Below are 19,437 nucleotides of genomic sequence, written 5' to 3' on the forward strand. Positions count from 1 at the left end.
GGCTCCTGGAGCCTCAGAAGGGCAAGTGATGCAATCACGTGGCTATAGGACCAAGCAGGGACCTAGCTGTGTTCCAGTCCATTTCCACTCAGCCTTCTGGCACCTTGCTCACTCTTTCCGAAAGATAACTTTTCTAGTAAGCATGATGCCACTGGGAAAGAGAGCCTTGAGAAGCTTTCCTGGAAGAGGGGAACAACTAGAGCAGCAGCTCCTCAAGTGAGCTCAAGAGCCCCTCACGGTGCCACGGCCCTTGAGGACAGACAGTGTTCTAGCACCTGAGGTTCAGATGGCCCTCTAGCAGATAAGGCCTAGATAATCGGTACACCCTATATAATACCGCAGGGAACAGCATATCGCATATTAGAAGAATCCCCCTGAGAGTGAATAATGAAAAAGCTTTGGAAATTAGAGGATTAAATTTCTGTTGTTGTTTATTCACTAAGTCGTGTCTGACTCTTTGCAACCCCATGGACTGTAGCCCACCAGGCCCCTCTGTCCATGGGATACTCCAGGAGTGGGTAGCCATACATTTCCCCAGGGGATCTTCCCAACCCAGGGATTGAACCCTGGTCTCCTGCATTGCGGCCACATTCTTTACCATCTGAGCCACCAGGAAAGCCCCTATGGATGTGGGCAGACCTACAGGACAAGGCAACAAGCAAGAGATCAGGAGCACTGAAGGTTTAGGTCCAGACTGAGCGCAAAGGCCTAGGAACCAGGGAAATCTATGGAATGACTTTAGTCTGAAGGCCAACAGGCTAGAGACCAGGAAGAGCCAGTGTTTCAGCTCAAGGCTGAAGGCAGAATAAAGCCACGTTCAGGCTCAGGCCTTCAGCTGATTGGCTGAAGCCTTCTCATGTTAGGGAGGGCAACTTGCTTTACTGTCTGCAGATTTAAATATTAATCTCATCCAAAAACACTTCACAGAAACCCCCAGAAAACTGTTTGGTCAAATACCTGGGTATCTCATGCCCTAGTCAAGCTGACATATAAAATTAATCATCACAGACGTCAAAGAGTCGTTGGGGGTCGCAAAAAGTCAGACATGATTGTGCTACTAACACTTCACTTTCATAATCACGTGAGATGACTTCTAATAAATTTCATACATTTCAATAAATTTCATACAACATATATACATACATATTATTGATTCTATTTCTCTGGAGAACTCTAACATATCACTGCAGAACATAAACCCACATTTCATAATAACCTCTAACTATTTTAAATGTTTTAGATAATAATTTACTGATTTCATTTTTCAGTGTGGGCAAAATAGATTGAATATCATTCTGGGGTACATACATAAATGTTTAAGACCATGTGAATTCTCTGTATGCATTTTTTAAATAATCATAGTTAATTATGACCACTTCCTAACCCCTCAAAATATTCCTCTGAGATTCATGACATAAATAGAAAGGCATTTTGTTTAAAATCTGTGATTCTGCTTAAGATGACTTCAGATCATTGACTGGATCAAAGTTTTACCTGCTACAGTTCACGGTTAGACCAACATGAAAACGTATTTCTCTAGACTGTTAGAGGCCTCTTCCTTTTCTTTTATTTCCCCTTTATCCTTTATCCCTCTCTCCCTGAGCATCTCAGCATGGGTGTGATCACCCCCAGAGGGAGTGGGAGGGCAGTGGCCTCATTGCAGGGTGTCAGCACCCAGCGGGGGGAGGTGGTGGGACCAGCCACTCACCCCAGCCCAGGACACCGCCCGAGAGGGAAGGGCTCAGTGGAGAAGAAGGGCAAGATTGCAGGAGCGAGCCCTGAGTGGGACTGCAGCCTGAGCAGGTAAGGCAGGTATCCAAATTACAATGCCTGTAACCCTCCAAAGTGCCAAGGTCATGAAGGTCGAAGGAAGACTGAGGAATGGGTGGGTTAAATCAGGCAAAACAGAACTTCAATGCAGTGCGATGCCTGACTCAGCCTGATACTGAGTTAGGACTGCTGACAAAACTTGAATGAGTCATGAGGATTAGACCAAGGTGAGCATCCTTGGTCTAATTTTGGTGGCCGCACTATGGTTGTCAGGGGGCAGGGCTGAAATACACATAGGGAAATATTTGAATGATGGTGTCATGTTATCATCTTTATCCAAATGGGTGACAAAATATGTTTTGTACTGTTCTTACAGCTCTTATGTAAGTTTGTGGTTACAAAGGAAAAATAAAAGAAGGAATCTTTAAGGAACATATGTTTGTCAACATTATTTTCTGACACGGCAGCAACAAGTTTTGGGATCCCAACAAGAATTGGGATCAATGAGGCTTCCTGTTCGTAGTATACTTGTTGATTTCTCCTTCCTATTTTAAAGAGACAATTTACTTTTTTTTTTTTGAGACAATTTACTTCTTGTTCTTGTGGGTTTTCCATCATTTTCTTTAAACCAAAGTTTAATGGGATTCGTATTTGGAAAAGATTCCAGCTCAGTGTTGACGCTTTTAGAAATGAAAACATCTGAGACTTGATAATGTACAAATGTGCTCAATCATAAGTGAACAAATGATAAATGATTGAAAACACCTGTTGAATGCTCATAGGAAAACAATGTCCACAGTTCTTTTTTTTTTTTAATTGCAGTTTTGTTAGAACTTGATCTTTTGCTGAATATTTCATTGTGGTCTTTTTGTTGGGCTTTCAATAGGTAGTGTTTTTGCTTTCCTCGAGCTTTGGCTGAAGTATTGTGAGGATGCAATGATTACCAAAAATAGAAGCAAACAGATGTTTGGAATCCTGTCTTTGAGCTTCCTTTGTCAGGCTGCGTCTCCTCCCTGTTAGTTGTTCGTATGGTGAATTCATTTCAGTTGCTACTCTGATGCCTGTGTGTCCTGTCAGGGATACACTTAGTCCTTCAGACTTACACATTTACTTCTTATGAACTGCTTACTGCTGCTGCTACTGCTAAGTCACTTCAGTCGTGTCCGAATCTGTGTGACCCCATAGACAGCAGCCCACCAGGCTCCCCTGTCCCTACTTAACTGCAAAAGCAGTCACCACTGAACCTAAGTGATTTTTAAGCAGGAAAAAAAATTTTTCTTAAGCCTCCTTGTATTCAGGGAACTCTGTTCTAAATGTGGAGACAAGAAATTAAAAGGGCCACATTTTCAGATTCATTTTTCATCTCTTGAAATTCAAAGCTATTCATTTTCAAATACTTAAATAGTTCTTATTCTGTGCTAACCACTGTCCTAAGTACATTAAAAATATTAACTCACTTCATTTTCAAACAATTCCATGAGGGATTTTCTTATTTTATTGATGAGAAAGTGAAAGTGTTAGCTGTTCAGTCATGTCTGTCTCTTTGTGACCCCATGGAATGGAGCCTGCCAGGCTTCTCTGTCCACGGGGATTCTCCAGGCAAGAATACTGGAGTGGGGTGCCATCCCCTTCTCCAGGGGATCTTCCTGATCCAAAGATCGAACCTGGGTCTCCTGCATTGCAGGCAGATTTATTTTTACCATCTGAGCCACCAGGGAAACCCTGGATGAGAAAAGCAAGATACAAGAGGATAAATAACTCAAAGTTTCAGCTAGAAAAGAGCAGAGTTGAATTGCGAGCACAGACAGCCTGGCTAGGAGCCCCTACTCTCCTTACTACACTACTCCACTGTTCTTCCTAAGGAGATGTGTCCCGGACAGGTAAGAATCAGCTAGACATCAGCTCAGGAGTGCAGACTGAGCCAAGGAAGTTGCCTCACCTCTGTTTAGAGACCTCACTGAAACTATCGTAGAGGAAAACAAAGGATTAAATCGGTAACAAGAAAGAGAACGGGACAGACTTTTGAGTTCAACAGCTTTCTAGGATTCAGAATGTATGAGAAGAGACAGAATGGAGGAGGCACGCCCTAGAATATGTTCCTGGTAGGGCTGGTGGTGGGAACTGCCCTTCCTGGGGCTCTGGCTAGGGAGGAGCTGGTGCACCCCTGGGTGCAGGATTTGAAGAAGGCTACCAACAGGGGGCTTAATTTTTAACTGAGAGTGTGTTGTTGAAACACCTATACCTGTCAGCCTGCCCCACAAGCTTCTGCCTCACTAAGGACAAGAGGGAGATTGTACCTGTCTATAACCTGAATAACCCCTGGGAAGAGATAAAAGCACCAAACGTGACCGAGTGTTGCTCTTCATTTAAGTGGTGTCTGTGGTGAGGGTCCCCAGTCTAGCAGCTGGCTGCCTATACGTGTACCTTACAGGGACTTCCAGGCCTTGAAAATCCTTCAAATGGTAAAGAGCCTATTAGAGAAACAGGTCTCCCCCCGCCAGTACCAGAAAGAAAAGCTTAATTACGATTCTTAACTACAAAGAAAAGAAACCAAAGATTCCCCATAGCTTCAAAGGAAAAAATCAAAATAAATAGACCATTGCCCCTGAGAAATCAGAGATAATTCCAAGACAAATGTGGGTGGTCTTTGCTTTGCCAGGTTCTGATAAGCACGAGCTTTATCACGGTTATCACAGTAGAGGCCTGCACCACTAGGCCCCCACTGATGTAGTTCCTATATCAGTTACCACAGTACATCAATTGTGAGAGAAGCTGCAGAGAAGATAAACTCTGTGGCAAGCACGTCAGTCTACAAATCATCAACACACACATAACAACATCACTTCTCTCCAAGTCTGGTGATGGCTCATGTTATTCAGTCCTCACAGAGGCAGCAGAGACAACAAAGCATGGAGCCATAAACCCACGTGCTGTTGTACAAAAATGGAGACTTAAGAACAGGAAATTGGCACATAAAGACAGAAGAACAGCGAAGAAGCAATATGAGAATGCTGGATGTGAAGTCCGAATCAAACGTAAACAGGATTGTGGAGCGAACAGTGGACCCTGGGCCTGTTGACAGTGCAATGTTGAGAGACTCAGAAGCACAGCCAAAGGGATTCAGTGAAGACAGACTTACTGAGGTGAAGGATGAGCGTGGCTGTGATGAAAAGGGTGATGATGTCCTAGAGGGGGGATACCATTAAGAAGCTATACGTTAAAAAGAAACTAGAAATACTTCATGACCAAAGTCAGAAATATGACAGCTCACCAAGGCATAGGAAAAAAAAAATGCCTTAAGTTATGGAATGAGAAAGCAAGCACTGTTCATACTACTATTGATGAGCTTGGGTTTTTGGTTTTTGTTCTTTTTTTTTTAACAAAGGCATAGAATTTTTTCTTAATATTACTAATGTTTTAGATGATAGTACACTAAATATCAGGCTTCACAGGTGGCACTAGTAGTAAAGAACTGGACTGCCAACGCAGGAGATATGAGACATGGGTTTGATCATTGGGTCAGGATGATCCCCTGGAGGAGGGCATGGCAACCCACTCCAGTATTCCTGCCTGGAAAATCCCATGGACAGGGGAGCCTGGTGGGCGTCAGTCCACAGGGTTGCAAACAGTCAGACACAACTGAAGCGACTTAGCACAGCACACACAAACTGAATATCAGTTCTACCATTTTATATTTTCCTTTACATTTGTAACTGAAAGCAAAGACTTAATTTTTTGTAAAACTTTATAGGTAACAGAACAACCATAATTTTTCCTGTTGATTATTAAGACCATTTTGCAAGTTTTCAGCTTGCATGTTTGCTTTCTCTGGTCCCATGCTACTGCTTAAAACGGGGCTTGTCTGTACCTAAACAATTTCTTAGATGGAAGAGGAACCACTAGATTAAAAGAAATTTGAGAGACATCAATCAGATCCTTATTCAAATAAATAAACAATAATAATACTTGAAGAAACTTGAATACTGCTGGATATTTAAGGATATTAAGAGGTTATTTTTATTTATATTTGATTATATTTCAAAAAGATTCATTAGAGTGATGTCAGAGAGACAGAGGAATAGGAAGCCCCAGACCTTCTCCTAACACAGATACCAACCTAACAGTGATACACATTGTGACACCTCCAGGAACCAGGCAACAGGCTGCAGCAGGAGGAGAGCACAAAGCCAAGAAGGGTCACAGTAGGTAAGAAAGCTCCTTGCGTTTTGCCTGCCCTGGTCCCACCCACACCCCCGTCCAGGACAGAGACCAGAAGAAAGCTCCCAGCTTCTCTCTTGGAAGGGAAAATAGAGTGGAACATGAGTCCAAAGTCCTGGCTTTTTGGGGGTCTGCCTAAGGGACTAATTTCAGTCTCTGGAACTCAGGGCACTGATGGGAAAGCAGTATATTGTGTGGTTGCCGGACTCGAGGCCATTGAGAACAAAGGCATGTTCAGTTGGAGTTATACTTTGGCCACCTGATGCGAAGAACTGACTCATTTGAAAAGACCCTGATGCTGGGAAAGACTGAAGGTGGGAGGAGAAAGGGACGACAGAGGATGAGACGGCTGGATGGCATCACCGACTCGATGGACATGAGTTTGAGTAAGCTGCCAGAGTTGGTGATGGACAGGGAAGCCTGGCGTGCTGCAGTTCATAGGGTCGCAAAGAGTCGGACACGAATGAGCGACTGAACTGAACTGAACTGAAACCACAGAGAATGCAGTACCACAGACAGACACCAGAGGGAGTAAGAGATTACAGGCTCCTGAGAAGGAAACAGGCAAGTCTGTCTCTAGTAAATCATACACCCAAGCCCAGAGAGACGTACCCCCAGAAAAGGTATGAGAGGTTCCCAAATCTCCAGCCAAGATGACTTCCCCTACAGACTAGACTTCCCCTAGAGACTGGGCTTCCCTAGTGGCTCATTGGTAAAGAATCTGCCTACCAACTTGGGAGACGCGAGTTCAACCCCTGAGTCAGGAAGATCCCCTGCAGAAGGAAATGGCTACCCACTCTGGTATTCTTGCCTGAAGAATTCCATGGACAGAGGAGCCTGAAGCTACAGTCCAGCCCATGGGGTCGCAAGAGTCAGGGACAAATTGGTGAATAAACAACAACAGACTGGGAGGGATGGCCATTTTTCACATGCCCAAATTTTAACAAAGGATCACATGGCTTACAAGAAAAAAAAGCCGGGGGGCGAGTGGGGGGGGGGGGCACACTACTCAATCAACTGATCAAAATAAATTTCCAGAAACCAACCCTAAAGAAACAAGAGGTCTATGAATTACCAGACACAGAATCCAAATAACCACTTTAAATGTGCTCAATGTGCTAAAAGAGAGCACAGACAGACAACTAAAGAAAATCAGGAAAATAGTGGATGAACAAAATGAGAATATCAACAAAGAGACAGAAATTATATTAAAAAAAAATTCTGGAGCTGAAGAATACAATAACTGAATTAACAAATTCAATAGGAGGATTTAGTGGCAGACTTAATCAAGCAGAAGGAAGAATCAGCAAATGACCTGAAGACGATCATTTGAAATTATTAAGTCAGAGGAGCAGAAAGGATAAAGAATGGAAAAATGAAACAGTTTGGGGGTTCTGGGACACCATCAGGCAGATCAATGTAATAATTATAGGCGTTCCAGAAGGAGAAGGGGTGGGGTATGCAGAGAGCTTACTTGAAGAAATAATAGCAAAAAAAAAATTTTTTTCTAAATTTGAGGAAAGAAATGAACATACCAAATGACTGCAATGGAATGAAACTAGGGCTCAATAGCAAAGGAAAAATTGGAATATTCACAAATATGTGAAAATTAAACAATACACTCTTGAAAAATAAATAATCTAATTTTACATCTCAAATAACTAAAAAAAGAACAAACTAAACTCGAAGTTAGCAGAAGGAAGAAAATAATAAAGATTAGAGCAGAGATAAAACAGAGAATAGGGAAATAACAGAGAAATTCATAAAACTAAGAGCTGAATTTTTGAAAAGATAAAGATGACAAATTCTTAGCTAGATTAACTAGGAAAAAACTAACTAAAATCAGAATTGAAATATAAGACATTACAACTAATGCCACAGAAATAAGAAGGATTATAAGAGAATACTATAAATGCTTATATGTTAACAAATGGAATAACCGAGAAGAAATAGATAAATTCCTAGCAATACAGAACCTCTTAACACTGAATCATGAACAAATAAAAAATTTGAACTAGTAAGGACATTGAAGTATCTTTAACAAAGAACAACAAAGAAAAGTCCATGATCAGACAGCTTCACTGGGGAATTCTACCAAACATTTGAAGAAAAGCTAACAACAATCTTCTTCATACTCTTACAAAAAACTGAAGAGGTGGGAAGAATTCAAAATTCATTCTGTGAGGGCAACATTATTCCAATACTAAAACCAAACTCTACAAGAAAACTACTGATTATATACAAATATCAAATCATTACATGGTACACCTGAAACTAATATAATGCTATATGTCAATTATGGTGGTTTGGTTTAGTCACTAAGTCGTGTCCAACTCTGGGGACCCCGTGGACTGTAGCCTGCCAGACTCCTGTGTCCATGGGATTTCCCAGACAAGAATACTGGAGTGAGTTCCCATGCTCTCCTCCAGGGAATCTTTCCCAGCCAGAACCCACGTCTCCTACATTTCAGGCAGCCTCCTGCATTGCAGGTGGATTCTTTCCTCCTGAGCCACCAAGGAAGCCCTCAGTTAAAAAAACTCACACCATTATCTCTGATGAATACACTGAGGCAATCCTCAACAAAATACTAGCAAGTCAAATTCAACAGCATGATAAAAGGATTATATACCATGACCAAGTGGGATATATTCCTGCAACACAAGGATGCTTCAGCCTTGACTGAAGGTCAAGTGATCTTCAGTAAGGATGCCAACTGATGCTTCTGAATTGTGGTGCTGAAGAAGACTCCTGAGAGTCCCTTGAACTGCAAGGAGATCAAGCCAGTCAATCCTAAAGGAAATCAATCCTGAATATTCATTGGAAAGGCTGATGCTGAAACTGAAGCTCCAATAGTTTGGCCACCTGATGCAAAAAGCCAACTCATTGGAAAAAAACCTGAAGCTGGGAAATATTGAGGGCAGGAGAAGGGGATGAGACAATTGGATGGCATCACCAACTCAATAGAAAAGACTTTGAGCAAACTCTGGGAGATAGTGAAGGACAGGGAAACCCTATGGACAAGAAGTGCTGTAGTCCATAGGGTCGAAAAGATCCGGACGACTTAGACTGAACAACAAAGATGACAAGACCAAGCAGCTGGGGAAAAGAAGTCTCTTCCAGCCAATGGTGTTGGGAGAAATACAGAGATATACTGCAAAAGAATGAGTTCAGTTCAGTCACTCAGTCGTGTCCAACTCTTTGCGACCTCATGAATTGCAGCATGTCAGGCCTCCCTGTCCTGAACTCCCGGAGTTCACCCAAACTCATGTCCATCGAGTCGGTGATGCCATCCAGCCATCTCATCGTCTGTCGTCCCTTTCTCCTCCTGCCCCCAATCCCTACCATCATCAGAGTCTTTTCCAATGAGTCAACTCTCCGCATGAGGTGGCCAAAGTATTGGAGTTTCAGCCTCAGCATCATCCCTTCCAATGAACACTCAGGGCTGATCTCCTTTAGAATGGACGGGTTGGATCTCCTTGCAGTCCAGTGGACTCTCAAGAGTCTTCTCCAACACCACAGTTCAAAAGCATCAATTCTTCGGCACTCAGCTTTCTTCACAGTCCAACTCTCACATCCATACATGACCACTGGAAAAACCATAGCCTTGACTAAATGGACCTTTGTTGGCAAAGTAATCTCTCTGCTTTTCAATATGCTATCTAGGTTGGTCATAACTTTTCTTCCAAGGAGTAAGCATCTTTTAATTTCTTGGCTGCAGTCACCATCTGCAGTGATTTTGGAGCCCCCAAAAATAAAGTCTGACACTGTTTCCACTGTTTCCCCATCTATTTCCCATGAAGTGATGGGACCGGATGCCATGATCTTCGTTTTCTGAATGTTGAGCTTTAAGCCAACTTTTTCACTCTCCTCTTTCACTTTCATCAAGAGGCTTTTTAGTTCCTCTTCACTTTCTGCCATAAGGGTGGTGTCATCTGCATATCTGAGGTTATTGATATTTCTCCTGGCAATCTTGATTCAAGGTTGTGCTTCTTCCAGCCCAGCGTTTCTCATGATGTAATCTGCATATAAATTAAATAAGCAGGGTGACAATATACAGCCTTGACATACTCCTTTTCCTATTTGGAACCAGTCTGTTGTTCCATGTCCAGTTCTAACTGTTGCTTCCTGACCTGCATACAGATTTCTCAAGAGGCAGGTCAGGTGGTCTGGTATTCCCATCTCTTGAAGAATTTTCCACAGTTTATTGTGATCCACACAGTCAAAGGCTTTGGCATAGTCAATAAAGCAGAAATAGATGTTTTTCTGGAACTCTCTTTGCTTTTTCCACGATCCAGAGGATGTTGGCAATTTGATCTCTGGTTCCTCTGCCTTTTCTAAAACCAGCTTGAACATCTGGAAGTTCACGGTTCACGTATTGCTGAAGCCTGGCTTGGAGAATTTTGAGCATTACTTTACTAGCATGTGAGATGAGTGCAATTGTGCAGTAGTTTGAGCATTCTTTGGCATTGTCTTTCTTTGGGATTGAAATGAAAACTGACCTTTTCCAGTTCCTGTGGCCACTGCTGAGTTTTCCAAATTTGCTGGCATATTGAGTGCAGCACTTTCACAGCATCATCTTTCAGGATTTGAAATAGCTCAACTGGAATTCCATCACCTCCACTAGCTTTGTTCATAGTGATGCTTTCTAAGGCCCACTTGACTTCACATTTCAGGATGTCTGGCTCTAGAAGAGTGATTACACCATCATGATTATCTTGGTCATGAAGATCTTTTCTGTACAGTTCTTCTGTGTATTCTTGCCACCTCTTCTTAATATCTTCTGCTTCTGTTAGATCCATACCATTTCTGTCCTTTATCAAGCCCATCTTTGCATGAAATGTTCCCTTGGTATCTCTAATTTTCTTGAAGACATCTCTAGTCTTCCCCATTCTGTTGTTTTCCTCTATTTCTTTGCATTGATCGCTGAGGAAGGCTTTCTTATCTCTTCTTGCTATTCTTTGGAACTCTGCATTCAGATGCTTATATATCTTTCCTTTTCTCCTTTGCTTTTCACAGCTATTTGTAAGGCCTCCCCAGACAGCCATTTGGCTTTTTTGCATTTCTTTTCCATGGGGCAAAAGAATGAAGCCATCTACAAAAATCACCTTATACCATATACAAAAACTTACTCAAAATGAATTGACATGAAGAGGCAACCTACAGAATGGGAGAATTTGCCAATCACATATCAGATAATCAGTTAATATCAGAATATACAGACAGCAGTTTAGTATTCTCACACACTTATTTTTTAAAGAGATAAATTTCATATGGCTAAAGAAAAAATACTGACTAGCTTAAAATCACATATACTTGTATTTATAAGAAAAGTTCTGAAGATTTCAATATTAACAATACCTTTTGGTGTGGGTGGGTTTTAGGTAAAAAAAAAAAAGCACTTTATAGGACAAAACATACAGAAAGATCAAGTTCTCTTGTTCTAGAAGTCTAGAACTTATGAAAGTGAAAGTAGTATACCTAGAATGAGAATTAGTTCTTCTTAGTTTCTAAAGGTTAAACTTTGGCTTTGCCACGTTCTGCTTTAGAGTTGGACCTGTGTACTCACTAGTTTGGTGAAGGAGGAAGCGGTTAGGAAAGCCAGGTGCTGGGCTCAAATGCCCCTGTAAGTAATCTCACCTAACACCATTGGTCAGCAGCACCACACCCTGTGGGAATCGAGGTCGCCGTGGGAGAAATCTATGCACTTAGCAAACCAATCTTGATTTTGTTAGAAAATGTCTCCCAGAGAGACAAAGTGACCCCTAGTATGACCTTGAGATAGACACAAGTACCTTCATTTTGCACATGAAAATTGAGGCTCCAGGAAGTATTTTATTAAGCCTGCATATCCAGGTAATTAAGATTGAAACAGATTTGACAGCACAACCAAGAATTTCTCCTCTCTTGCCCGTTTACCTTACATCCCAGATCCTGAACCTATTTAATACATACTTTAGGAGCATCAGGTAGAAAAATCTGACCTAGCAATGCATAGCTGTTGTCTCTGGTTTAGCTGCATGTTTAAAACAAAGTAGCTGTGAATCTAATGGGAATGTGGTAAGGACTGGAGAGCCTCCCATTTTCAACCTTCCTCTGCCTTGGGCTTAATTTGTGGCTCAAATGGTAAATAATCTGCTTACAATGTGGAAGACTCAAATTTGATCCTTGGGCGGGAAAGATCCCCTGGAGAAAGGGAATGGCTACCCTAGTATTCTTGCCTGGAGAATTCCATGAACAGAGGAGCCTGGCAGGCTGCAGTCCATATCCCAAAGAGCTGGACATGACTGAGGGACTAACACTCTGCCTCCCTAATCCATACAAGCTGGCGTACAACCCAGACTCATTGATATCGATACCACTATGTAAACTACTATTATTTTGTTACTAATATTTGAAGGCCCAGTAGGGATTTTACTTTTAAGTAGCCATCTTTGAATGTTTAAGAGTGTATTAAAATGTAGAGACATCACTTTGCCAGCAAAGGTCCGTATAGTCAAAGCTATGGTTTTTCCAGTAGTCCTGTACAGATGTGAGAAGTGAAATGAAGTCGCTCAGTTGTGTCTGACTCTTTGCGACCCCATGGACTGTAGCCTACCAGGCTCCTCTGTCCATGGGATTTTCCAGGCAATAGTCCTGGAGTGGATTGCCATTTCCTTCTCCAGGGGATCTTCCCAACCCAGGGATCGAACTCGGGTCTCCCGCATTGTAGACAGACGCTTTACCGTTTGAGTGCGTGAGGTGGACCATAAAGAAGGCTGAGCGTCAAAGAACTGATGCTTTTGAACTGTGGTGTTGAAGACTTGAGAGTCCCTTGGACAGCAAGGAGATCAAACCAGCCCATCCTAAAGGAAATCAGTCCTGAATATTCACTGGAAGGACTGATGCTGAAACTCCAATAATTTGGCCACCTGATGTGAAGAACTGACTCATTGGAAAAGACCCTGATGCTGGGAAAGATTGAAGGCAGGAGAAGGGAAAGACACGAGGATGAGATGGTTGGATGGCATCACTGACTTAATAGACATGAATTTGAGCAAGCTCTGGGAGTTGATGGACAGGGAAGCCTGGCATGCTGTAGTCCATGGGGTCACAGAGATGGACATGACAGAGTAACTTAACAACAAATGCATTTTTATGTGTATTTTCTCATTTGTCCTTTTAAAGTCCTCTGAGGTAGTGGGCAGATGTTTATTACACTTTAGTTCATTCATGTTAAGTCAATTTCTGAAGGTCTCAGAATTTCTTTATTTTTAGGGGGAAAACATCAATGTTTCCTTTGGGGAAGAGGGAAAAAAATCTTACCTGGAAGTTTACATTTAAAGTCATTCAGTCGTGTCCAACTCTGTGACCCCATGAACTATACTGTCCATGAAATTCTCCAGGCCAGAACACTGGAGTAGGTAGCCTTTCCTCTCTTGCAGATGAGAATTAATGACCAAAGAGCTTAAGCAAGCATGTTTAAGGTCACCTAACCAACCAGCTGTGGAACTTGCAAGACTAAAAACCCAGTTAGTTCACTGCTATCTCCCCTGTGCTACATTGTCTGCAGTTAGTCAGGATAGGGAAGCCTGGTGTGTTGCAGTCCATGGGGCAAGAGCCCCACAAAACTTAGTGACTTAACAAAGGAATTGAAGATAATAGCAGTTCCTGAATTTTAAGTGCCAGGTTTTAGCTGTATTTCAGGCCCTATGAATTGCTTATGGCTTAACTGCAATTATCCTTGTGTCATGACAATTGCTGAACCATTGGTCACCCTGGCATGTGTTGGTTAAATTTCAGAACTGTATGCAAGCATATTTTTTGATTTAGGAAGGCACGTTTGGCTTAACAACCTACTCTAGCCATTAATGATCTTAACTGCCCCTGTAGTTTTAGAACTTCCTAGTGCAGAGAATGTGGAAAATTGGGCTAGAGGGCAAGTCAGTAGCTCACTGCCAGGCTGATTTCCTACCAACTTCTTCAGTTGAACTGAGAACACCAGCTCCTTTAGGAAAAGGTTAAATCACTGCTGGCCTCAGAAAGAGAACTATAAGATTCTTCTCATGCAATGAAATTTTCTTGTTTTCCCAAGCTAATTAGTTGATCTGGCACAATGTTGTTATAAATGGGTTAACACAGGTTACCTTAGCATAGCATCTTTGCTAAACCTTAGCATTAACACCTTCCCAGGTTCTGCTCCACTAAAATCCCTTTTCAACATCTGGTGTTTTGGAGACCTACTAGGAGAAAAAAAAACAGAATCAAAAGGACTTGGATGTTGCAGAAATGTTTAGGGATGAGAATTCCAGTATCAGAATGACTGTGTGGCATGTGCTGGACATGGGTTGAAAACCAGGTGTGAGGGGCTTGTCAACTTACAGTGAGGTTCTGGCATCTGGCACGTAACTGGATATAGAGAAACCTGAACAGTTCATACCTAACTGAAGCCACTGGACAAGGTAATCCAAAGTGGGCTGGGTTCCTGGGAGGAAAGGCAGGAATTTCATTACTGCAATCCTAAGAGTGGCAAATTTTATCATTTGTAAAATGCTTACACACCTGTCTTATCAATGGGACATCAAGATGGATCCTCAACCCATGGACACACTAAAATTTCAGCTGTGCTATTACAGCTCAGGACACTAGGCAAATTAAAACACAAAAACCAATTTCTATGTCTACACAATGGGAATACATGTATAAGCAGGGTCTTGGAGCTAGGCAGTGTTATCCAGTAATAGAGGTTTGGATAAATGGAATTTGACCTAAGATGTACTTTTCAGCCCTAAACATAAATGCTTAACTTAGCTTCATACTGAATGACCTATATACATTAAGTGAAAAGTGATTCCAAGGTATATAAAATATGTATCTATAACATAACCTAAATCTAAGTACGATTGTTTCATATTTTATTGTATATTATCTCATCTAAAATATAATTAAGGCACCAGTATCTATAAAAGTTTCCACAACTTACTGAAATTTGCCAAGTTTGAAAGGAGTTATGACAAATGGCAGGATCAGGGTCAGGTAAGATCTAGCTTCTGAGTTCCTTGCCTTTCATCAGGCTAGGTTTCTAACCACAGCTGGTCACATTAAAATCATCCCAGAAACCACTGACAGTTCCAAAGTTAAACCCACACACATGTTCAAAAACCCCAATATTCATCAACAGCAAGATCTCATGTGGCAGTTAACACAATTCCATTTTCAAATGCTGTCATGTGTAAACTAGCTTACAATGGAAACAGGGTCAACCACCACAGGCTATCCATCTAATTCTAATTATTCTACTTAAAAAGTGGAATCAATTCTATAACACAACTCTATTCCCAAGACCTGTCAGTATTATGAATAAAAGTCAACAAGATTTAACAACTGATTATCGATTTATTAAAAAGGTTGATTTTAGGCATCGGCAATGGTGACTTCCACCTCGACTCCTGGCTCAATACTGATGGAAGTGATCTGCTTGACGATTTCAGAAGGGCTGTGTAGGTCAATGAGTCGCTTGTGGATCCTCATTTGGAATCGATCCCAAGTCTTAGAACCTTCACCACAAGGAGTTTTCCTAGTAGTTATTCTCAGAGTCTGCGACAAGAAAAAATGGAAACCAAGCGTTTTATGGTCTGTTGTGCTTCCCTAGGACACTTACAGAATCATTACAGATTCCATTTGAAATCTTCCCAGGGCCTCAGCCTGCACATACCAAACACCAGCAGCAAAAGCCTTCAACCGGTTTACCTCCAGAAATTACATATTTAACACGAACCAGATTTTACCAACATTTGACCCTGGGTGTGTATTGTTAGCATAAGTACATAAAAGTCTTTTAGCAGCCAAATCCCCCACCCTAAAAGGCAAAAAATGCATCCTGATATCCAAATGCACATCAGAATTATCTTGGAATTTTTTGAAAAATACAAATGCCCAGGTATTGCTTTTTTTCACCAAAGCTCCAGATGTTTCTAACGAGCAGCCATGTTTAAAACCAACTGGACTGTAACACATTCTTTTACCTAGTTTGCTTCACTTTTTCTATTTCATATTCAGTGCTCCTATTTCACTTAGTTTATGTTTTCTAATTTCTCTATCTTCTCTCCAACTACCATCTTCCACCTCCTGCCCAGGACACTTTTCTCACCTTTGTAGGCATCCGAACTGGTCCTTTCACTTTGAGATTCTTTTCCTTCGCGCCTCTGATCAGGTCAGCACACACTGCAGGGAAGTGAAAGCATCCTTCAGTTGGTTCCCTTAACGCACAAGAGCCGGCTCAAAGTCGAACCGCCGCGGGCTCAGAATAGCGTATAAGACGATCACCTTAAGTCAACACAGCAATTCTCTCCTCACCGCCAACACGGCATACCCCGAGTGTGGACCACTCTTAACTCTGTCTTTTGAAAGAGGACACTGGCCCCCCGAGAGCCGACCTCGCTCGGAACAAGCCCCGAGACCCCCGAATTCGCCGCACTGACCCTTCTCCAGAGACTTCACGTTGCGGCTGGTGAGGGTGATCCTAATCCGGTGAATGGCCACCTCTGGCTCCACGGGAGTCTTGCCGGTGTCTTTAAAGGCCTGTTACCACACAAGTGAGAATAAAAAACCCTTAAGAAGCTTGTCAAATCCTGGGACCAGGGCGCTCGGAGCTTCACACTTCCTGGCGGCGTCTCATAAGCCCATTCCCTGGAGAAACGAGTCCCGTTCCCTGCCTCCCGCCCAATCTACCTCCAGGACGCGACCGGAAGCCCCCGACTCACCATGGCTGCGGCGTGGCTTCCTGACCGACTTGTTCCTCGGCGAGAGCGAACAGCGGTGAGTCAGGAGCAGGAGCGGGCGGCACACAGAGCCGCTGCAACGGCGACCGCGTCTTCCTCCAAGAGGAAGGCGTGAGGCCTGTGGGGCGCTTATATAGCCGCGCTCACGTTTGCATCCGGGTCCCGCGCGCCTCTCTGCGCTGCCCCGGAAGAGGAATCGTCCGGCGGGCTCTAAGGCGGCTGCGTGAGCCGGGGATGGGGTTCCCGCGAAGGGGCAGGCTAGGCGTGGCTGCGCGCGCCCCCTGTCGGCCAGGCGGAGTCCGAGCGCCGGGAGGCGGAGTGCTGGCGGCGCGGTCCTCGGGGTCACCTGGCGGAGGTGATGGGGACACTACAGTTTAGTTCAGTCGCTCAGTCGTGTCCGACTCTGCGACCCCACGAATTGCAGCACGCCAGGCCTCCCTGTCCATCACCAACTCCCGGAGTTCACCCAAACTCATGTCCATCGGTGATGCCATCCAGCCATCCCATCCTCTGTCGTCCCCTTCTCCTCCTGCCCCCAATCCCTCCCAGCATCAGTCTTTTCCAATGAGTCAACTCTTTGCATGAGTTGGCCAAAGTACTGGAGATTCAGCTTTAGCATCAGTCCTTCCAATGAACACCCAGGACTGATCTCCTTTAGAATGGACTAGTTGGATCTCCTTGCAGTCCAAGGAAACTCTCAAGAGTCTTCTCCAACACCACAGTTCAAAAGCATCAATTCTTCGGCGCTTTGCCTTCTTCACAGTCCAACTCTCACATCCATACATGACCACAGGGAAAACCATAGCCTTGACAAGACGGACCTTAGTCGGCAAAGTAATGTCTCTGCTTTTCAATATGCTATCTAGGTTGGTCATAACTTTTCTTCCAAGGACTAAGCGTGTTTTAATTTCATGGCTGCAATCACCATCTGCAGTGATTTTGGAGCCAAACAAAATAAAGTCAGCCACTGTTTCCCCATCTATTTCCCATGAAGTGATGGGACCAGATGCCATCATCTTCGTTTTCTGAATGTTGAGCTTTAAGCCAACTTTTTCACTCTCCTCTTTCACTTTCATCAAGAGGCTTTTTAGTTCCTCTTCACTTTCTGCCATAAGGGTGGTGTCATCTGCATATCTGAGGTTATTGATATTTCTCTCGGCAATCTTGATTCCAGCTTATGCTTCCAGCCCAGCATTTCTCATGATGTTCTCTGGATATAAATTAAATAAGCAGGGTGACAATATGCAGCCTTGACATACTCCTTTTCCTATTTGGAACCAGTCTGTTGTTCCATGTCCAGTTCTAACTGTTGCTTCCTGACCTGCATATAGGTTTCTCAAGAGGCAGGTCAGATGGTCTGGTATTCCCATCTCTTGAAGAATTTTCCACACTTTATTGTGATTCACACAGTCAAAGGCTTTGGCATAGTCAATAAAGCAGAAATAGATGTTTTTCTGGAACTCTTGCTTTTTCCACGATCCAGAGGATGTTGGCAATTTGATCCCTGGTTCCTCTGCCTTTTCTAAAACCAGCCTGAACATCTGGAAGTTCACAGTTCACGTATTGCTGAAGCCTGGCTTGGAGAATTGTTAGCATCACTTTATTAGCGTGTGAGATGAGTGCAATTGTGCGGTAGTTTGAGCATTCTTTGGGATTGGAATGAAAACTGACCTTTCCAGTCTTGTGGCCACTGCTGAGTTTTCCAAATTTGCTGCCATATTGAGTGCAGCACTTTCACAGCATCATCTTCCAAGACCTGACCTAAAACCCCAGAAACTCCCCCGTTTGGTGGGCTAACCGCCGGCCTCCGTGCTTGTGGCTTCTGCCCTGCAAAGTCCGCTGCCCGTAGAAACCGAATCACTCGTGCTCTGTGAACCGGTATCTTTCCTGAGCACAACTCACGTGGATATTGGGGAAAATCACTGGTCATATTGTTTTTTTAAAATTAGCGGTTATTTTTCATAGCCTGGAACATCCTTTTGTGGTATTTCATCCTCTGACTTCCCAGGCCGGCAGAAGCATCTGCAGTCTGTTTCTAGAAAGTACCTGAGCAAAGTTCTACTCTCTGGACCTAAGGGCAAACGCTTCCTGCGCTGCCTGCTTATCTGGGGGCGTGTCGTGCATCGGAGGCCCCCGCCTGGACACCCAGGCCCTCCACCTGATTCAATTCAAAAGCGTGTTATCTCCTCTGTCGGGATAAAGTGAGGTTGGCCGAGATCCCTGAGGACTTCCCCAGTACTAGCGTCTGTCTGTTCATAGTCAGATATGGGACAGAGAACAGTGGACACCCCGAGAGTGGTCGGCTGACCTGGTGGCCAGGAGGTCACACGTGCTTACAGATGACGGAGTGGTTATGCGGGACGAAATGGGTGAGCTGGGTTTAGATACAGGGCAGAAGTGAGGGTCAATAACCTCCTATTATTTTGCAGGTGAACCTGAGTGCATTAAGAGTGATTTGCTGTGACTCAAATCTGATCCTTCCAGTTTGGGGCCTTTCTTGAGCCTTTCTCTTCTGTTCCTTGGAGGGAAATTATACTTGAAACAGATTGAATAATCTCATTGATTTTTTTCCTGGATAATGGGGCACAGCTAATACCTGGCTATCTTTGGCTCACAAAGAATATGTTCTAGATTTTGCTTCCATTTAACAAGTAATTTAAGTGTTAAAATTTGGGACATTTTTCAGTTCAGT

The 19,437-nt window shown here is 43.2% G+C and overlaps 1 protein-coding gene and 1 non-coding gene across 2 annotated transcripts; both read right to left on the reverse strand.

The window, feature by feature from the left end:
- Positions 1-15,343: 15,343 nt before the first annotated feature.
- On the reverse strand, positions 15,344-16,885 carry RPS20 (ribosomal protein S20). The gene is made up of 4 exons (XM_052651755.1): positions 16,728-16,885; positions 16,446-16,545; positions 16,115-16,188; positions 15,344-15,561 (listed from the first exon to the last, which is right to left on the reverse strand). The coding sequence occupies exons 1-4, from the start codon at positions 16,728-16,730 to the stop codon at positions 15,379-15,381; spliced, it is 360 nt and encodes a 119-aa protein (XP_052507715.1). The 5' UTR covers positions 16,731-16,885; the 3' UTR covers positions 15,344-15,378.
- On the reverse strand, positions 16,259-16,325 carry LOC128059674 (small nucleolar RNA U54). Its single transcript, XR_008200605.1, has one exon. It is a non-coding gene; the product is annotated as a small nucleolar RNA U54 (small nucleolar RNA).
- Positions 16,886-19,437: the final 2,552 nt, after the last annotated feature.

Source organism: Budorcas taxicolor, chromosome 14 (genome assembly GCF_023091745.1).
Source record: "Budorcas taxicolor isolate Tak-1 chromosome 14, Takin1.1, whole genome shotgun sequence".
NCBI classification, from domain to species: domain Eukaryota; kingdom Metazoa; phylum Chordata; class Mammalia; order Artiodactyla; family Bovidae; genus Budorcas; species Budorcas taxicolor.

Bases quoted from the DNA above. Each gene is read 5' to 3' on its own strand.
- RPS20 (XM_052651755.1), bottom strand. The intron at 16,189-16,445 runs GTCAGTGCGGCG...ACTTCCCTGCAG, and splicing joins CGTGAAGTCTCTGGAGAAGG to TGTGTGCTGACCTGATCAGA. The intron at 15,562-16,114 runs GTGAGAAAAGTG...TTCTTGTCGCAG, and splicing joins CAGTTCGGATGCCTACAAAG to ACTCTGAGAATAACTACTAG.